Here is a 20,121-nt window from a genome sequence, read left to right on the forward strand (position 1 = left end):
CTCTCTCCCCTCCCCTCCTCTCTCCTCTCCCCTCCCACCCTCTCTCCCCTCCTCTCTCCCCCTCCCCTCCTACCCTCTCTCCCCTCCCCTCCCACCCTCTCTCCCCTCCCACCCTCTCTCCCCTCCCCTCCTCTCTCCTCTCCCACCCTCTCTCCCCTCCCACCCTCTCTCCCCTCCTCTCTCCCCCTCCCCTCCTACCCTCTCTCCCCTCCCCTCCCACCCTCTCTCCCCTCCCACCCTCTCTCCCCTCCCCTCCTCTCTCCTCTCCCACCCTCTCTCCCCTCCCACCCTCTCTCCCCTCCCCTCCTCTCTCCACTCCCCTCCTCTCTCCCTGCCCACCCTCTCTCCCCTCCTCTCTCCCCTCCCACCCTCTCTCCCCTCCTCTCTCCCCTCCCACCCGCTCTCCCCTCCTATCTCCCCTCCCACCCTCTCTCCCCTCCCCTCCTCTCTCCCCTCCCCTCCTCTCTCCCCTCCCACCCTCTCTCCCCTCCCCTCCTACCCTCTCCCTTCTCCCCTCCCCCCCTCTCTCCCCTCCCCTCCTCTCTCCCCTCCCACCCGCTCTCCCCTCCCCCCTCTCTCCCCTCCCCTCTCCCCTCCTCTCTCCCCTCCCCTCCTCTCTCCTCTCCCCTCCCACCCTCTCTCCCCTCCCCTCCTCTCTCCTCTCCCCTCCCACCCTCTCTCCCCTCCCCTCCTACCCTCTCTCCCCTCCCATCCTCTCTCCCATCCCCTCCCTCCCCTCCTCCTCTCTCCCCCTCCCCTCCCCTCCCCCCCTCCCTCCCCTCCTCTCTCCCCTCCCCTCTCCCCTCCTCTCCCCCCACTAGGATCTAGGTGCACTAAAGCTCCCTGAGCAGTTTCGTCTGGCCATCTGGCGGGGCCTGCAGGACCTGAAGCAGGGTGCTCCTCCCCCGGCCCCTTCCTCCTCCTCCGCCCATCACCACGACTACCACGGCCAGCAGCTGCTTCGCTCCAGTAGCAACATGGCCGCTAGCGCTATGGCGGCCATCGGTGCGGCCGGCGGAGAGCTACAGCGCCAGCGGGTCATGGAGGCTGTGCATTTCCGCGTGCGCCACACCATCACCATACCCAGCCGGTCGGGGGTCGGCGGGGCGACGGGGATGGCGGCAGCCACTGATGAATGGGCCGACTTTGGCTTCGACATGCCTGACTGCAAGGTGTCGCACAGCAGACACTCCATCAAGGAGGAGTTCACGGAGAGCGACGTACACTGAGGAAGAGAGTGAGGGAGAGCGATGTACACTGAGGAAGAGAGTGAGGGAGAGCGATGTACACTGAGGAAGAGAGTGAGGGAGAGCGATGTACACTGAGGAAGAGAGTGAGGGAGAGCGATGTACACTGAGAAAGAGAGTGAGGGAGAGTGATGTACACTGAGAAAGAGAGTGACGTGGAAAATTACCAGTGACCGTTTTACAATGTTATTGGCACCATAACAGCCCTGCTCCACTTTAGCCACCAGATGTCAGGATTCTCATCAGTCACAGAAGGAACGCTTCCTTTTAAAGCACTGAACGCTGCTCCACTGTCTACCGCTACGCTTCGCTACGCCGCCACGTCCGACGGCAGCTCAAGAATCACAAGTTTCAATTCCCGGTGACATACATCCTCATATAGTACATTGAAATAGAGACGAATTAAGTTCAGTCAAGAACACTCATCATGATAATGAATTATAATAATACAATAATGCTATCAACAGGCTCTCAGTGCAGACCCATGCAAGCCTGCAACAGATTTGTGCAAATACCCCCCCCCCCCCCACTTGAGACATGAAGCCAGCAGTAGAGATCATAATCATGATGTGGTATTGAGACATGACATGTAGAGATCATAATCTAGATGATGTGGTATTGAGACATGACATGTAGAGATCATAATCTAGATGATGTGGTATTGAGACATGAAGCCAGCATGACATGTAGAGATCATAATCTAGATGATGTACGTGGTATTGATACAGGTGAAGGCTGGGTGGTGGTGTCCAACACTGCCACACACCGAATAGTGAGAGGCATGAACAGCTTAAATGGACCACCACCCCGTTGACAAGAGAAGGCTGTGACATCTGTGTCCCGCAGGGAACTAGCGCTAATGCTAATCTAATACTGGTGAGTTTCTGGTGGATTGGCTCACATGAAAAATCATTGAATTAATTTCAAACCGCATGATGTTCAATTGAAGAAGAAAACTGTTCCTTTTTCAAAGTGACAAGAAATGCCTCCAGAAAACAGTTCACTGTAACCCACTGTGTGTATTGTAGTTTGTTTCAGCTCTACTGACATACTTGTTGCTTGTATTGTTTTCCCAAAATGATTGTGTGTTGCTTCTTCCCCTCTGTCCCCCTGTCCTTTTCAACATCCAAATAATGTGCTTCGTGGAGCAGGTAGAGCGGCGGATTGCCACCAAGTATAGCTAGAATGTAAGACTACTTGGAAAAAGCAAACAATATGGACAGAAATGTTTTTAAATGTGTCTCTGATGTGTGTTTCAGGTGTTTGTTAGCCGATATGTTTCAGTTGGTGACTTTCAAGTTCCCTTTTTAAAAGAGGAATTCACTTTTAGGATTAATATTTTGCAAAAGCAAACATTTCCTTAGGATATCTGAGGATTCCTTTCTGTTGTCTATGAATTGAATAGAAAACAATGGAAAGAACTCCTGCATGCTGTCTCGCTTAGTGCTGAAATATTTATTAATTACAATGTTCCATCAGGGGAGTTCTGACACATATTCAGGTGTGCAGAGATTTCTTTCTTTTTTCAAAGTATGAATTTAATAGAAAATGCGTTCCTATGACAACATGAAATGTTGTTTTCTGAGATAGATGAAAGAAGGTTTTACAGACCGTCATTGTCTCATACCTTGACTAAACATCTAAATTCATGAATATATATATGGGTACATGTATAAAAATCTATTTCAAACAATGCAATTCAGTGGTCACAGGGTTGCGTTCTCTCTCCTGAGAGAGTTGATAACACAAAAGCTACAGGGGGAAAAAAGGGGGGGGGATTTCAGGAAAATGTTTGCTTTTTCAGAATAACATAAAAGTAGTGAGTGTGTTAAGTTTATGCACTTCCTCCATGTAGCCTTGTCCTTGCACTTGAACACACGTTCCATCAGAGAGGTTTAACTGTTTCATCAACACTACACCACTGCAAATACCATCGAGACAACTATACAATATCTGTACGATGTGGACCCTGGACTGCGCTCTTAAAATAATTTCACTCTGAAAAGTGAATTGTGAGTGACACGTTTGTAAGGATGGACAACAATCAACAATGATATTGTGATTTGTAAATCAACCATGATATACAGTGTCACCCCCCCCCCCCCCCCATTTGACAGTATAAATGTAGTTTTCAAAAAATTCATAAGTATTCTGATCATAGTTTCACTATCTCCTCTGCCATCTCCTCAGCTACTGTAGACAGTATGGAATCATATCTAACAACAACAATCTTCTCAGATATGGATCCCTGTGACAAAGTCCTATAAAATGGGGGTCCTTAAAATGGGGGTCCTCAATTTGAGGGTATTTGACAAAAAACTGGTTGAGATCCACTGTTGTGAAAGACCCCCTTTACAATTGAAATAGTGAAATTAGTGAGATATTTCAAATACTGTTTCTACACTTGAACACAGTACTACCAATGGCACCAGAACATATGCCCAGTCAGTAATTCACCCTTGGTTCTCACGTTCTTCTGTTTTGTAAGCAAATTAGCTGGAGGTAATGGTTGCAAAATTAGACCATAGCTGACTTATTTATTTTTTTCCATCGGTTGTACAAATGTACATAATATGTTGTAAATGTTTTGTAGTAGATACATGGTTGTAAAAGACTATTAGATTTCTAATGACATAGCTCCTGTCTGAACCAGTCATATACAGGTCTCATAAGTGTCAATGATGAGTTCATTGTTCAATATTTCAACACACCCTTGTTGTGTTTTCAATATAAAAATGCTTGTTACTGTACAGTAAGTGGAATAATCCTCCCAATGGCGTATTAATAGTGTGTGTTCATGACAACTAAACAAAATCAATTAAATTACAAATCAGATAATCCACCCATAATGGATTTCTTCATAGTGATAGAAAATGCTAGGATTATTGTTGTGGAACACATCCACATCGGATACAAATGTGAAACAGGAAAAATAAACAGTATTATAGTATTAGACTAGTGATTTTGCCTAATCAGATGTGTGCATAAGTCTAGTGAGACAATGTAGTTTACCAAGACACTTAACAAGACACATAAGTCTAGTTAGACAATGTAGTTTACCAAGACACTTAACAAGACACTTAACATAAGTCTAGTGAGACAACGTAGTTTAACAAGACACTTAACATCATAAGTCTAGTGAGACAACGTAGTTTAACAAGACACTTAACATCATAAGTCTAGTGAGACAACGTAGTTTAACAAGACACTTAACATCATAAGTCTAGTGAGACAACATAGTTTAACAAGACACTTAACATCATAAGTCTAGTGAGACAACATAGTTTAACAAGACACTTAACATCATAAGTCTAGTGAGACGACGTAGTTTAACAAGACACTTAACATCATAAGTCTAGTGAGACAACATAGTTTACCGAGACACGTAACAAGACACTTTATTTGCCTTTTGTCGCTATCTATGTGTTTTGAAAAACCTTGCAGGGCAAGGTCTACTACGTATATTGATTATAGTTAGCTGTGGAAGCCTGTGTCCTCATGGTACTTTTGTTGTGGATATCGATTCACTTATACACTAGTTAATTCGATGCTTTTCTAGTTTTTCAGCCAGCATGATTAATGCTGGTTCGATTGTAGAGCTAGCGGTATACATTTGATTCATACTAATTAGGACATTCTTGATCTTGTGTGTCTAATTTGGACCTTTTAAGCACTTGTTACTCCTCCAAACCAGTGCAAAAGCAAAGCAAAATAGTGCTTTTCTTTAATTCTCTCTTTAATAGTTTGGTGTGTTTGTAATTACCTGCTAGTTTAAGCTCGTGCACACACACACACACACATACAAAAACTACCAACTCACAAAATGAGGCACTTTAATGCTTTAAGAAAATATACTTTCATGTTATGTGTGCTTATAATCAGTATTATGCCTTATTATTACTATGTAAATGATAGATTGTTGTCTGTTTTGGTATTTCTGGTGAGTTATCTCAAGTTTTTCTTTTTTTACATTGCCTATGAGTAACTGTTGCTGTATATCGATGTTCAATACTTTTTGAGATTGCTTAGTCCAGTGTTCTTTTCCCTGTAAATCATTAAAAATATCTGCCTATATCTAGGCACCTACATTTGGGATTGCTTCTTATTAGAGTAAAATGGTGTGTGTGTGTGTGTGTGTGTGTGTGTGTGTGTGTGTGTGTGTGTGTGTGTGTGTGTGTGTGTGTGTGTGTGTGTGTGTGTGTGTGTGTGTGTGTGTGACGTGTGTGTGTGTGTGTGTGTGTAGGTGTGTGTGTGTGTGTGTGAGTATGTGTGTGTGTGTGTGTGATCCAATCCAATCCACTTTATGATGGTGGTGGTGGTGTGAGGGTGGGGGGTAGACAGTACATAATATAACCCAATAGTTTTCACAGGGACCCACAGCTGAACAAGTTTTTCATGTTAGATATAATTTAGTTATGAATTCCATGTACGTAGTATGGTTTAATACACTAGATTGGCTGATATTCCATGCATTGCATGCATTCCATTCCATATAAGGAATACATGCAATGTATGGAATAGCAGCCGTGCTAGGGCTAATACTGTGGGAATTAAACCTAAGATCATAAAAGTATTTCTTATATATTCTCTAAGTGGGAAAATGTGTAATGAATGAATGAATGAATGAATGAAACATTTATAATAAAACAAGATAATTGTGCCCTAATGATAAGGATAAACGCTCAATGAAGAAAGCCAATCCCCTTGCCAAAGGTCATGTGTGTGGGGGGGGGGGGGGGTACGAACCCAGTTTAGAGTAAGGGTTATCAAGCGGGCACGTCCCTTCACTGGTGTTTTGTCAAGTTAGGCCCATGACACCTCAGGGAGGCTCAGGGCTAGATCCACAAAGAATGGATTGCACCCTTACTTACAATTCATTATGAATTGAAAATGGGGGACCCTGATGTAAACAAGACAAAAGTATTTCTCTGGTCTGCATCCCTTTAACAATTGTGTGTATTGCGCCGTACTGTATTGTACCCATTCTGCAATCTGTTAATAAAGTTTTCATTCAATCAATCAATCTGCACGGTGATACACACAATTGTTAAGGGGATGCAGACCAGAGAAAGACTTTCGTCTTGTTTACATCAGGGTCCCCCATTTTCAATTCTTGTAAGTAAGGGTGCAACATGCTCCGTGCAATCTATTCTTTGTGGATCTAGCTCGTGTCCCAGAACCACCCCCACGAATCCCCAACTCTCCCAATAACGATAAAGTGGATTGTGCTATAAGTCCTCTGCATCCTACTTCCACCGGACAAACCATAGCTTTCCATCCTCGCTGTTCAGTTTCTGCATATCTTTTTATTTCATATATATTTTAGGGAATTGTTTAAGTGCTTTATTGACAGGACAGAGATACATTGGGAGAGAGATGGGGAGGACATGCAACACATGTCCTGGGCCGGATTTGAACCCAGGACGTTGCGATTACGCTGCAAGCGTATTTACGAGTTTGCAAGTCTGCATATCTAAGCTTTTTCCTTTCGTAAGCCTCCTCCACTGAATCCTCTGTAAGATTATGGTGGTCTTCAGCCTTATCAGACGTTCCGTGAAGTCTGCGTTGTGTTTGTTATTTGTTGGTTGATGTCAATCTTACTGGCTGTCACACACTGTCTTTTCTTGATGGTTGTTTATTTTCATAAACATAGACTCGTACAAGATGGAAAGTCTCTGATGGTCTAATCATGAACCTAGATTAAGGCGAGAAAGCACCCCCAAAATCGCCTTTTTGCTTTTTTTCAACGATATTTAGATTTTGTTAGCTTCCTAAACATGTCTTCTATGAAACTAGTGACAATAAAACGTCAATAACACATATTCAGTTGTTTATTTTACTTCATTTTGTCTGATTGTGTCCATAGACACAATCCATAGATCCCCCCAACCGTGTTAAACTGATATCTTGGTTGTTATAACCAAAAATGAAAACCCTTGATTTCATCACCTCCCAAGGCATGGTCAATTCTATAAAATAAACTAACCGCTGTGAGAGAAATCGGTGGTTTTTCAATGTATGTGATGTATATATTGGGGGAGATGACCGCATCTAAAAGGGGCCAGGTCAGAGAGGTCGGAATATGCATGGTTTAGGAGACGGTGGTGGAAGCAGGAGACGGTGGTTCAGAGCGAGCAGGGTGTTAGTGTGAGCACCACACCGAGCAGGGCAGAATGTTTACATTCCGATCTAGAACACAACAAGCTGATACAGTGGCAGGAGACACAGGAGCAGAGCGATGGAGGTTTTGACAGTAATGAAACGTTTTGATGTGTGTAAAGGTTAAAGCAGTTGTCATGGCAGCAGCACCTAGTAACCAGAAGAGGGGCGGGGCCGTCGTTGCTATGACGAAGATCATATAAATCGAACAGTGGTTCCGGGTAAGGGCAGACTACAATCTGACTGAGACTAAGAACGACTGAGAAACGAACCACAGAGGAGAGAGGAACCATCAGAGACTTGGAAGCGATTCCCCCTTCCCCTCCCCTCGCGGGGAGAGGAGGGGAGGACTGACGTGGCACGACCACGACGACAGGCTTCTGGAATACCCACCAGGCCGCGAGGATCCCCGAGCGGGGTTAAAGGAGAGATCATTAGAATAGACTTTTCAAGGACAATACAATCTGTTAACATCTGAGCTGAGGCTTCTGTTTATGAAAATAAACAACGCTTTTCCTTGTAAGGTAGTACGTTGTCGAAGTGTCGAATTCTTACGAAGGTGGTGAATACTTATGATGCAGATTGCACTAACGGGGAATGATGAAGGATTGTACAGCCAGTATATGAGACGTCGGAGAGATAAAATTACACAACGCAGAGGGAGTGGATGGAGAGATGATAACACAAGAAGAAGTGCTACTGGCCGATTGATCAGGATCTAACAGCTGACTAACAGACCATAATACTAGATCTAGCCTCAAGTTAGTGCAAACTATCTCTCGTGGAACAACAAGTTTTCCTCCCAAAATCACGCCTCACTGGTGACATCACCACCTATCACAACCTGTTGTTATCTATCTAGAACAGGGATTCTCACACTTTTTTATACCACAACCCCATTTTATTTAGGAATTTTTTTGGCGACCCCACACTTAATGTATCGCGTAATTTCAACGTGGAAATAAGGAATATCAAAATAAAAGCACACGTTGTTTAGAAAATGAAATTACAGCACTATGTTATCAATGAAATTAATTAATATTATCAACAAAAGCAATGGAATTGTTTCTGTATACACATTTATGAAACGAGGCATATTTAGCCAAAATATGTTGCCAGAACATGAAAAGAAAATGCGCTCACGTGCGCTTTGGCAGAGATCCGCTTCTACTCTGAAAATCCGCCCTCAGAGATATGTTGATGCGAAGGGGACACGCTTTATCAGCGCAGCATTACACAACACTGGGTACTCGTTCCGGACTGATATCCAGAACTTTGCAAGGGCCTGTCCAGTGAACTTGACTTTCAGTAGCTCGTCACACGAAAGATCATTGAGCGCCTCCTGCATTCCGTTCCTACAACAAGCCATCAAGGTGAGTAAATACCCCCAAATCTCCGCTGATTATCCTGGAGTGGCACTAACAGAGTTTCCAGCTCATTATCAGCACATTTCTCTGCCAATGTGTTGTTTTTGTCTGCAAGGACAATGTGCGCTTCTTCTCCGAGTTAACAAAGGCGAATACTCTGCCACCTCACTTCAGTGTGGTATAGCAGCTGATTATGTGCAGAGGCAGAGCCCATTTCATCGCGGCCAACCAGCAACGCTTCTGACAACAAACCTATCCATTGTCGGCCTCCATTGATGAAGGGGCGAGACATGGCAAATACACAGCTGCCGGGGGGGAAACTCGATCGGAGTATTTTTTTTTTTGCCAATGCGCGACCCCACTTTGGGTCGCGACCCGTAGTTTGAGAACCGCTGATCTAGGTCATCCTCGGACTGGATCCTTGCAGTCATCTCGATCCTCCATGCATCTGGCTAGCTCGCCGGTACTTTCTGCTCCCGCATCTCTCCTGAGTACTTCCACATACGTTAATGTGGGACGTCCTCGTGATCGATGCCCGTGTGTTGGCTCCCACAGCACAAGTTTGCTGGTTTGTTAGCTTTCTCTAAAACCATCACTACTGCCAAAGCATCTTTCTTTTGCCATAAGATCAAGGACTCGGCTAAGAACCTTCGCAAACTGCACGCCACCATGTCCTCACTCCCCCTCCATCCCCTCCCTCTCTCTCTCTGCCGAAGACTTCTTTGAGAACACAGTGGAGGGCATCCGCAGCTGCTTCTCCCAACCCCCACCCATTCCAAATGCTCATCCTTTACTCTGTCATCTTTCTCTCCCATTACAGACACCGAGACCCTAACACTGGTAACGTCGAACCGTCCCACTACATGCCAGCGGGACCCGATACCCTCCCCACTCCTCCAGACCAGAGCACCAGACATCCTCCCATTCCTAACGACAACCATCAACTCCTCCCTCAACTCGGGGGTTGGTTCCCACCTCCCTAAAACAAGCCATAGTCACTAGGGATGGGCGTTTCCTTAAACATATACGTGAATGAACAAAATTAAGTAAAACATAATTTTTTTTTACATTACATTTTTATTACAAATATTTCTTTACGTTTTTTTCCATGATTTTCGAGTAATACACGATCACTCGAGTATAGCATGCGATCAATCGATCTGGATTTTTCTTTAAAATGCACACCCCTCATAAGAAAACAAACATGAACCCCACCGTCATAGACAACTATCCTGTCTCTCTTCTCTCCGTCCTCTCTAAATCACTTGAACGTGCTGTATCCAACCAAATTACTGAATATCTCTTACAGAATGACCTCCTAGACCATAATCAGTCAGGCTTCAGGACTGGTCACTCCACAGAGACGGCCCTCATAGCGGTCACAGAGGCTCTTGCCTTTGACACGGTCAACCATCAGATCCTCCTTGCATCCCTCACAGGAATGGGAGTGGCTGGCTCTGCGCTGGCATGGCTGACATCCTACCTCGACGACAGCTCCTACCAAGTATGATGAAGAGGGACCCTGTCGGCCCCCCGCCCCCTTCGGACGGGTGTCCCCCAGGGCTCGGACCCCTCCTCTTCTTCCTCTACATCAAATCTCTGGGTAACATTATCATGTCCCACGCCTTCTCGTATCATTGCTATGCCGATGATACTCAACTCTTCCTCTCCTTTCCTCCCTCAGATATCCATGTCCCTGAGCGGATCTCAGCTGTCTGTCCGACATCTCCGCTTGGATGACGACCAACGACCTCAAACTGAACCTAAGCAAAACAGAACTGCTACACCTGCCGGCCAAATCCTCCCCGCTGACCGACCTTTCCATCACAGTGGAGAATGTAGCCGTATCCTCGTCCCTGACCGCCAAGAACCTTGGTGTAGTCCTTGACGACCGGCTGAACTTCTCCGCTCACATCGATGCAATGACCAGAACCTGCAGGTTCCTCCTGAGCAACGTCAGAAGGATCCGCCCCTTCCTGAAAAAAGAAGCCACCCAACTCCTTGTCCAATCAACAGTCGCCTCGACTACTGCAATGCACTGCTCGCTGGTCTTCCGACCACCGCCACCAAGCCTCTTCAACTCATCCAGAACGCAGCCGCCCGTCTGATCTCAAACCTACCAAAGTCAGCCCATGTTACCCCGCTTCTAAGGGACCTGCACTGGCTCCCCATCGCCACACGAAATCGCTTCAAGGTCCTCAACCTGGCATATCGCGCAGCGAAGAGACAAAATGTAAATGTAAAAAAAATGTAAATGTCCATCTACCCACTGTTTTAGGTTCTGTGGTGATGGCAGCACATCATAAGTAGCTCCTATTAGGAATTGTATATATTTACTCCATACTCCACAGGTCCTTCCAGCTCAACCTCCTCTTCTAGACAATTTCTCTATATTCATTTGAATTGTTTTATACAAAAAAAAAAACTCCTTTCATTTAGCACACACCGGCCCACGCACCGGCCGTTATGAAACACCCGTCCAGTATTAAACAACCCAAGGCTGTGGCTAAGGAGTCAACATCAGGGAGACCAAATCTACACCCCGCCCCTAGATGTGAACTTGTGCACAGTGCACGCACACACACATACCATTACTTCCTGTCATTGGCATACGTTCTTTTTTTTTACTAACATCTTAGTGCCTCATTAGCCTAGGGATTAAGGATACATGAAGTATTAACTACACCATAATAATATTGAGGTTTTGATCCATAGAAAGGTCTGTGCTACACAATTTCAGTTAGATTAGATTTATTGAAAGACCCCCCACTTCCTCCCAGACACCCATTCCAAGAGCCTGTTCGCTTTCCAGGTCTCTCTCTCTCTCTCTCTCTGTCTATCTCTCTCCCTCTCTCTCCCTCCCTCTCCTCGCTAGTTCTCTGCCTTTCAAACCCCGTTTGAGGGAGTGTCGGGTTACACTATGCCTACGTCCCCGACACACACGCAGTCAAGTTTGTGTATGTGTGTGTCCCCGACGAGGGAGAGAGATGGCGCACACACATTACACACACTTCTGCAGTCCCTCCCTCACTCCAGCTTGGAATGATGGAATCATCCATGAACCCTGACGAAGTTTGAATCCCAAAAACAGGCTTCGGGGACAGCCTTACCAAACATTATTTATATTATTCAAATGGGACTGAAACATGTTCCGTTGTGATGTCACAGTATGATGTCATAATAGAACATTTGTGATGTCACAGTATGATGTCATAATAGAACATTCTAGAACATTTGTGATGTCACAGTATGATGTCATAATCAAACATTCTAGAACATTTGTGATGTCACAGTATGATGTCATAATAGAATACACTGAATACTGAATGTTAATTCAGGTTGACAGTTGACATAATTTGACAGTCATGAAGGCCACAATCAACCAAAGGGACCAGAAGATTGAACTGATGGAACAAAGGTTTGACGTGGAGCAGTACGCTTGTGCTGATGACCTTATCATCACTGGGCTGGAAATCAAACATCGCAGCTATGCCAGAGCAACAGCCGGTGACCGACAAGGTGAGGATGCACCACCTGAGGAACTGTATACAGTAGAGCAGCAAGTGGTTCAATAATAATAACATAAGAACATTCCCTTAGAGAGCCAGCACATCTCGGCTTGTCACATTCTCCCAAGCAAGGACAAAAAAACCAAGAATAGAATAGAATAGAATAGAATAGAATAGAATAGAAGAATAGAAATACTTTTATTATCCCGTGGGAAATTAGACACTGCAAATCGCTCAACATTTAAACATTTAGACAGGACAGGTCACAAATTATAAGAGATAAGAGTAGAGTAAAATAAAATGGGATAAAATGAAATGAAATAAAATATACAGAAATAAATACAGTAAGAATATACTGAGCATACTGAGCATGGGGTAAACAATTTGGTCAATATAATTATAATTTAAATCTAACTAAATGAAATATGAAATATATATTCCAGTATTCAGTGTAACTCAGTGTAACTAGGTGCAGTATGCTTTAGGTAGTGTATTGTCCTCCTTGGGTTCCAATAAGACCTAGATCTATGTCTGGCAGCCGTCGCTGCCCCCTGTTGTGGAGCCTGGAGGCCGCTAGTCGCGTCCTCCTGCCACTACTGAGCTGCCGCTCTGTGCTCAGTGATGCAGTGAGGCACAGTGATGCATTATATAGTCTGATGGCTGTTGGAATGAAGGACTTCCTGTGCCGTTCAGTGCTGCATGACCACGATTGTTGTCAAGCTTGCAAATCGAAAGCATAAGGTTGAAGTGTTGAGACAATCCAGAAAACTTAAAGATACTGGAGTGCATATAAACGAGCACCTAACGAAGAAGAATTCTGAAATAGCTTGGTATGGCCGTGCCCTCAGAAAGCAAAACAAGATCCAAGCAACCTGGTCAAGAAATGGAAAAGTATTTAGAAAGTTAAATGGACCACCAGAGCAAGCCAGGGTGGTTGTGGTACGAAATCTGAATGATCTGGAGCAATACAAGTGACAATGCCTATATATGTTTTTTTGGAGACCAATGACTTGATGGCATGGATTTCATTCATGCTGTTTACCTTATTGACTGAGTTTTTTCTGGTAGGCCTGTATGGCCAAGATGTTTTCTGTCTGGACATGTGGAAGATATGTTTTTTTGTTCTTCGGTTTTTTGGCTTTTTCATAGACCACATCAACTTTATGGCATTTTTTGGTTGGCATAGAATTTATGGTCTGAAAGAGATATCATGGATTATTTTTTATCGATACTGTCTATTTGGATTTCATTTTCTTTTTTTGGACTGGGATTGTTTCCTACCGCATGTTGAATGCATGGATACTGCAGACTGATAGAGAAAACTTGAATTACTTTTTGCTCGACTATGGACATGGACTATTGTTTTCAATTTTAGATCTGGGTGTTTATATGTTTTCCACGGACAGTTATGGCATGGACTACTTTTATGGAAAGGCATTGTGGACAACTACAGCATGGACTATGAAGATGTGTCTTGGGCAGCCAAGGGCTCATGTTGGCCAGCTGTATGGTATGGTCAACTTGTGTGGAATTGTATTTGGAGATAAATGGGTGACTTTAAAGAAGTAGGCTCACTGGAGCCCGGAAATCATAACCACAATGTTGGATACAGAAGAAATATATGATTTTGAATATGATGTTGATCCTGAGACCCATGTGTTTAATGCAATTAATAATACCTGTAAATATTATACAGATGAACAGCTTAATGACATTGTTAAACCAGAAAATAGGTTTTCATTAATACACCTTAATTGTAGAAGCATTTATGCAAATTTCACCAAGATTAATGAATACTTAAAAACATTTAATAATAGATTTTCAGTTGTAGCATTATCTGGTTAAAGCAGGAGAATTGTGCTGATTTTCACTTGGAGGGTTATGTGAGCTGTATCACCTGGATAGAAACAACAAAAGGGGGGAGGGGGCGTGGCCCTGTATGTGGACAGTGACTTGAAATGTAAACAAGTGCAAAGTATAGTAATCGATGACTTAATGGTAAGTATAACTATGGAAATTGAAATGGATAAGGTGAAAATGATGATGATGATGATGATGATGATGATGATGATGATGATGATAATAGAACATTCTAGAACATTTGTGATGTCACAGTATGATGTCATAATCAAACATTCTAGAACATTTGTGTATATTCAACAATAATTCAGGTTGACAGTTGACATCATTTGACAGTTGACAGGGGGCTCGAAAGTTGATTTAATAAAAGAAAAAATACTAATTTAATCAGATTAATCACTTTATTCAAATTGAGGATTTAGTTTGAGGATATAAAAAAAATATATAGAATAATTTTTTTAATTTTAATTTTGTAATTAAAAACGAAGGTTCGTACGTCCGTTCAAAAAAAAACCTGACGAAGTTTGAATCACTTTATTCAAATTGAGGATTTAATTTGAGGACATAAAAAAATTATAAAATTATAAAATAATATTTTTATTTTATATTTTTTTTATTAAAAACGAAGGTTCTAACATCCGTTCGAAGAACCCTGACGAAGTTTGGATCCCAAAAACAGGCTTCGGGGACAGCCTTACCAACGGTAAGTTACCATACATATTATTTATATTTTATGTGTTTAGCATGGTTTTATAGTAATACAGGTTAGTATCAATGGATCTGTGTCTCTAATTACCATTATCAGTCTCGAGTTCACGAGATCTTCCCTCACTCAACTAAACTGTTCTGATTTGACGGTTTCTGTGACGTCGACATAGCATTGATCTGCAGTAACGCCCCCTCTATGGTTGTAGTGCAGTGTAACCCGACACTTCCTCAAACAGGTTTTCACAGGCAGAGAACGAGCGAGAGGGAGAGTGAGAGAGATAGAGAGATAGAGAGAGAGAGAGAGAGAGAGAGAGAGAGAGAGAGAGAGGGACGGCGGGAGGGACTGCAGAAGCGTGTGTAATGTGTGTGCGCCATCTCTCTCCCTCGTCGGGGACACACACATACACAAACTTGACTGCGTGTGTGTCGGGGACGTAGGCATAGTGTAACCAGACACTTCCTCAAACGGGGTTTGACAGGCAGAGAACTAGCGAGGAGAGGGAGGGAGAGAGAGAGAGAGAGAGAGAGAGAGAGGGAGAGAGAGAGAGAGAGAGAGAGAGAGAGAGAGAGAGAGAGAGAGAGAGAGCGAGAGAGAGAGAGAGAGCGAGAGAGAGAGAGAGAGAGAGAGAGAGAGAGAGAGAGAGAGAGAGAGAGAGAGAGAGAGAGAGAGAGTGAGGGAGGGACGGCAGGAGGGACTGCAGAAGTGTGTGTAATGTGCAGGGGCGGACTGGGACACAAATTCAGCCCGGGACATTCAGACGCACCAGCCCATGCACCGGCCCCGAAACTGGCCCACACAACGGCTGTTATGAAACACTCATCCAGTATTAAACAACCCAAGGCTGTGGCTAAGGAGTCAACATAAGGGAGACCAATCTACACTCCACCCCTAGATGTGCAGATGTGCACTCGTCATAAGAATCAACTCCGTATTTAAACAATAATCTTGTTATTATCTCCGCCGGTCTAGTGCCCGCCCACTTGACTCGCTCTCCGTATGCATTCTCTGGAGTGAACGCGCAGCGTCAGCTCCTGACGTAACCACGTAACAGTGTGGCACGTCAGTACACAACACTCATGACATTAGTTGCTTGCCGTTTAATCAACATCGAAAGACCCCCCACTTCCTCCCAGACACCCATTCCAAGAGCCTGTTCGCTGTGTCTCTCTCTCTCTGTGTCTTTCTGTCTCTGTCTGTCTGTCTGTCTGTCTGTCTGTCTGTCTGTCTGTCTGTCTGTCTGTCTGTCTGTTTGTCTGTCTGTCACTCTCTCTGTCTCTCCCCCAATTAAACTGTCCTACTCTACATCACCAGCATGTTTCGCAGCAAGTCACTTGTTGTTTTTGTTTTTTAATTCTAGCTTTTTCAGCTCCACCATTTCTTTTTTTTACAGGGGCCAATTTCAAATTGCATATCATTCTTGGTTGACACTGAAGTTAGTAAAATGCCATCCAAATTATGAAAAAGCTTTCTTGATGGAGAAACAGTGTGTCAAAAATCTGAAAGAAGGAAAGATTACTTAAATTACTGTTTGAAATTCTCAGTTGTTAGATTACTGCTTCCCTCTGCTGATCAGCTCTTCCACCTTAGAGCTATAATCTCCAGGCAGCCTCACGTTGTTCACTAAGCACAACATTTGACGACAAGGGCTGTCCCCGACTAAGGATTTGGATAGTCGACTTTGATTGGCCGAAATGAGCTGATAGTCGACTATTAGTCGACTGAAAAAAAAAGTTGAAAAAAAAAGTATAATATATATATTTTTTATCATTCCATTTGGGCTGTGGGGTGTGTAATGTCTGAAGGAGTCGACGAAAGGCTTCTTGTCCTCTGCAAAAGCATGCAATTGGTCCACTGATGGATACATCTTGATATTTGTCTAGTCTAGTGTGTTCATTAGATGGGTGAAATCCTCTTTCAGTGCCTCTGTGCCTGTTTTCTTAGGCAGTTAGCCTCTGGTATGCATGCCATTAGTGTTAGCCATGCTTCTAGGCCTCTTTTATTTAGGAAAGAATGATAAAAAATGTTAAATAAATTAAATAAAAAATTCTAATACTTTTTTATTTATTTTTTTGCATTCGACTAAGAGGTTGGCAGTCGACTACACTGCAAACAAACACACTGCAGCACCCACTCTCCACACTTTAGATCACCTAAACACACTTTATATTTATTGATAAAGGATTTGCACTACAACTCGTACACCTTACTGTAAATTGTACCTAAACTGTACCTCATCCAATTTCTGCTTTGCACTATATAGTATTGTATATTAGTACACTGCATAGTATATTGTATATTATATGGTAACTCAGTTACGTCTATTCTGCATTGAACATTGTACATATGTCTATACTGAACACTGTGACCTCATTTTTTACTTCTAATTTACATGCTATACTATGTTATTTCATACTTATCTTGTCTAGCACAGTCTCTGGAGCGTAACAGTAAGAAGCATTTTGTATAAAAGTATTCTGTACTTCTGTATGACAACTATTAAAGAAACTTGAAACTTGAACTTGAAACTTGACTACGGCTCCTTTCGATCGATTAGTCGACTATTCGACTAATAGGGGTCAGCCTTAGACGACACAGAAGCAAATCTTCATTCAAACAGCAATGGCAGGCAGCTCGCACAGTAGAAGCAATCGTCCGTGTTATCTGATTTGGAGAGTATTCCTTCATTAAAAGGACAACAAAAAACGTTTCTGAAGGCTTATATTGTCAGAGAATAGGCTACAGTGTCAGAGAATTAGGAGAATTAGGCTACGCTACGCCGCTACGGTATGCTCCAAATGGCATTGAGTTTCTCTCGTTCGATGTCACGGATAGGCTAGGCCGCTAGGGGACACAAATTCAGCCTGAGACGTTCAGAGTCACTCCGGCCTGCGCGCACACACACACTATTGTCACCTATGTGTGTCGTTGCGCTCTGGGTAGTGTATCTGTAGTAGAGCGCTGTGTAGGCTACATCATCTGGACGTACTGTTTCTGTGCGAGCAAGCATGCGTACTATGGAATTTAATAATAATAATAATGGATTGGATTTATATAGCGCTCTTCATGACACCCCAGTGACCCCATCCTGCCGGCGCCACTGCCGGCCCACACACCGGCCCACATTAGTGGCCCACACACCGACGGACTCACAGGCCCACATTAGTGGCCCACACACCAACTCACACACTGGCCCACACACCGCCCCACATTAGTGGCCCACACACCGACTCACACTGGCCCACACCGGCCCGCCGTACAGACCATGTAGCCTGGGAGATGACTGAAATCACTGCAAGATCTTTCTGTGCAATTTTCATTTTTACATCTAACTTTTTCAGCCCTACCTTACCAAAGTGGGCCGATCAGAGTGGACTAAATGGGCCAGTCGAACCCCCCCCCCCCCCCCCCCCCCCCCCCTCACAGAGCCAATAGTTTGGATTATAACTGAGAAACTGGTGATAACATGCTCAATAATGCTTATTTTGGACAGAATAATGTGTCTTAAACATTTAAATTTACCAAGATCCTTTTTATTCCAATCAAGGCAAGAGGACTAGTGGTGGTAGTGCTATATGACATATTATTTTATAATACAATTATAACATTGTAGGCTACAGTACGAATATTATATACAGTACAATTATATTACTATTATAAAACCAATATTATTTGCTCCACCTTAGATAAAGACAGTACAGACAATGAAGATGGAGATATTCAAGAGGGAAATGATGTTATCAGGAAGAGATGTTGAAGAAGTGGAAGAAAGAGAAAATGCAGATGATTCTATGGAGAGAAATTATGAAGAAGTGGAGGAAAGACAAAATGCAGATGATTCTATTGAGAGAAATTATGAAGAAGTTGAGGAAAGAGAATGCAGATGATGCTATGGAGAGAAATGATGATGGAGATGCTAAAGAAAGCAAGGATGAAAATGATGATGGGGAGAGAAATTATTCAAACGACACAACAACAAATAACTTGATTGCTCTCCTGTTGCCATTAAAATATGCCTCTGATCCAGCCAGTACCCAGGTACAATATATTTGTTTAATGGAGAGAATGGGGAAGATAGAGAGGGGGAGGGAGAGAGAGAGATAGAGGAGAGGAGGAGAGGACGCGTGTATGCTTTTACCAACGCGTTCGTGTTTCCGGGTTCCCGTTTTGCGCTCTGATTGGCCACTGACCTACGCGCGTACGCCCCCATCGCTATGAGCGGCTGTGTCTGTGCGCTATTGTTTATTATTATCTGGCCACAGTGTGGGTTCCCTGGTCGGTGATGATGAGCTCAAATAGGTTATTATAATAAACACTGAATGGAGCAATATAGCCTTGTTGTTAGTTAGACAGCAGGCTATACGGTCTTCTTCAGTTGAGTTACACTTTGAAACATTTATAGCGAGTCTTGCTCTAGCGATGCATCATCACAACAACACGGGCGGCTCTACAACAACAATGGCTTATTTATCTATAAAGAAGACAATCCCATCGCTGACAACAAGTACTATAGTCACACACAGGCCTGCCGTGTTTTATGAATGAAGTAGATTTTCATTTAATCGCCTTTGGGGCGTGAGATATGAAGACAGATTTAACTGGGTGTAGCAGTCTGGAAAATATGGTATATTATTCAGAACTGCTGACTGTGTTTATATCCCTTTTTGTACACAAAGACATTCTAACTAGTGTCATTGATTCACACGAACAATGACACAAACGCCCCGTCCAACGAGCATGTGAATACGGATCATAAATGACAGTATTGATTCATATTTTACAGTGCGTCTCCTCTTGTGACTGGCAGGCGGGACCAGCAGGGGGCAGTAGCAGGCAGAGAGTGGCGGAGAGAGCTGAGAGATGATAAAGGGAGAAGGGCAGCGGAAGTCGCTCTCTTCTCGGCAGTGAACTTGACCACGAGAAGTCACGTCTAACGGGGGAGCTCTAGACAGCCCCGTTGCTGACGTTTATGCCGGAGTGCCCCGTGGAACAGAGACGGGTGATAGGAAGTACTGGCTAGTGGAGACGATATCCTAGCAGTACCAGTGTTATGATATTATGAACATTAAGTGCAGAGTCGGGCACTAAGAGTCGAGTTATACCTAGTTACAGTGAGCGGTATAAGTAGCGTGCGGCTAAGGATCACAGTAGCATTGCTCGTGTTATACCTAGTTACAGTGACGGTATAGTCTGCGTGCCAGAGACGTACGGGACATCCAAGCAGTCTGCCCGGGCGTCAACAGCTGTCTGCACCGGAGAGCAGCAGCACACCT

The 20,121-nt window shown here is 43.8% G+C and overlaps 1 protein-coding gene across 1 annotated transcript in view; it reads left to right on the top strand.

Moving 5' to 3' along the window:
• The window catches only part of tp73 (tumor protein p73), a 50,894-nt gene extending 45,559 nt beyond the window's left edge, over nt 1-5,335 (top strand). The window contains exon 12 of the mRNA XM_084333005.1: nt 822-5,335. Within this exon, the coding sequence (XP_084189131.1) occupies nt 822-1,229 (408 nt within the window). The 3' untranslated portion in view covers nt 1,230-5,335. The remainder of the gene's footprint in view (nt 1-821) is intronic.
• Nucleotides 5,336-20,121: the final 14,786 nt, after the last annotated feature.

The sequence above is a fragment of the Notolepis coatsorum genome (genome assembly GCF_963971535.1).
Source record: "Notolepis coatsorum genome assembly, chromosome: 17".
Classification (NCBI taxonomy): domain Eukaryota; kingdom Metazoa; phylum Chordata; class Actinopteri; order Aulopiformes; family Paralepididae; genus Notolepis; species Notolepis coatsorum.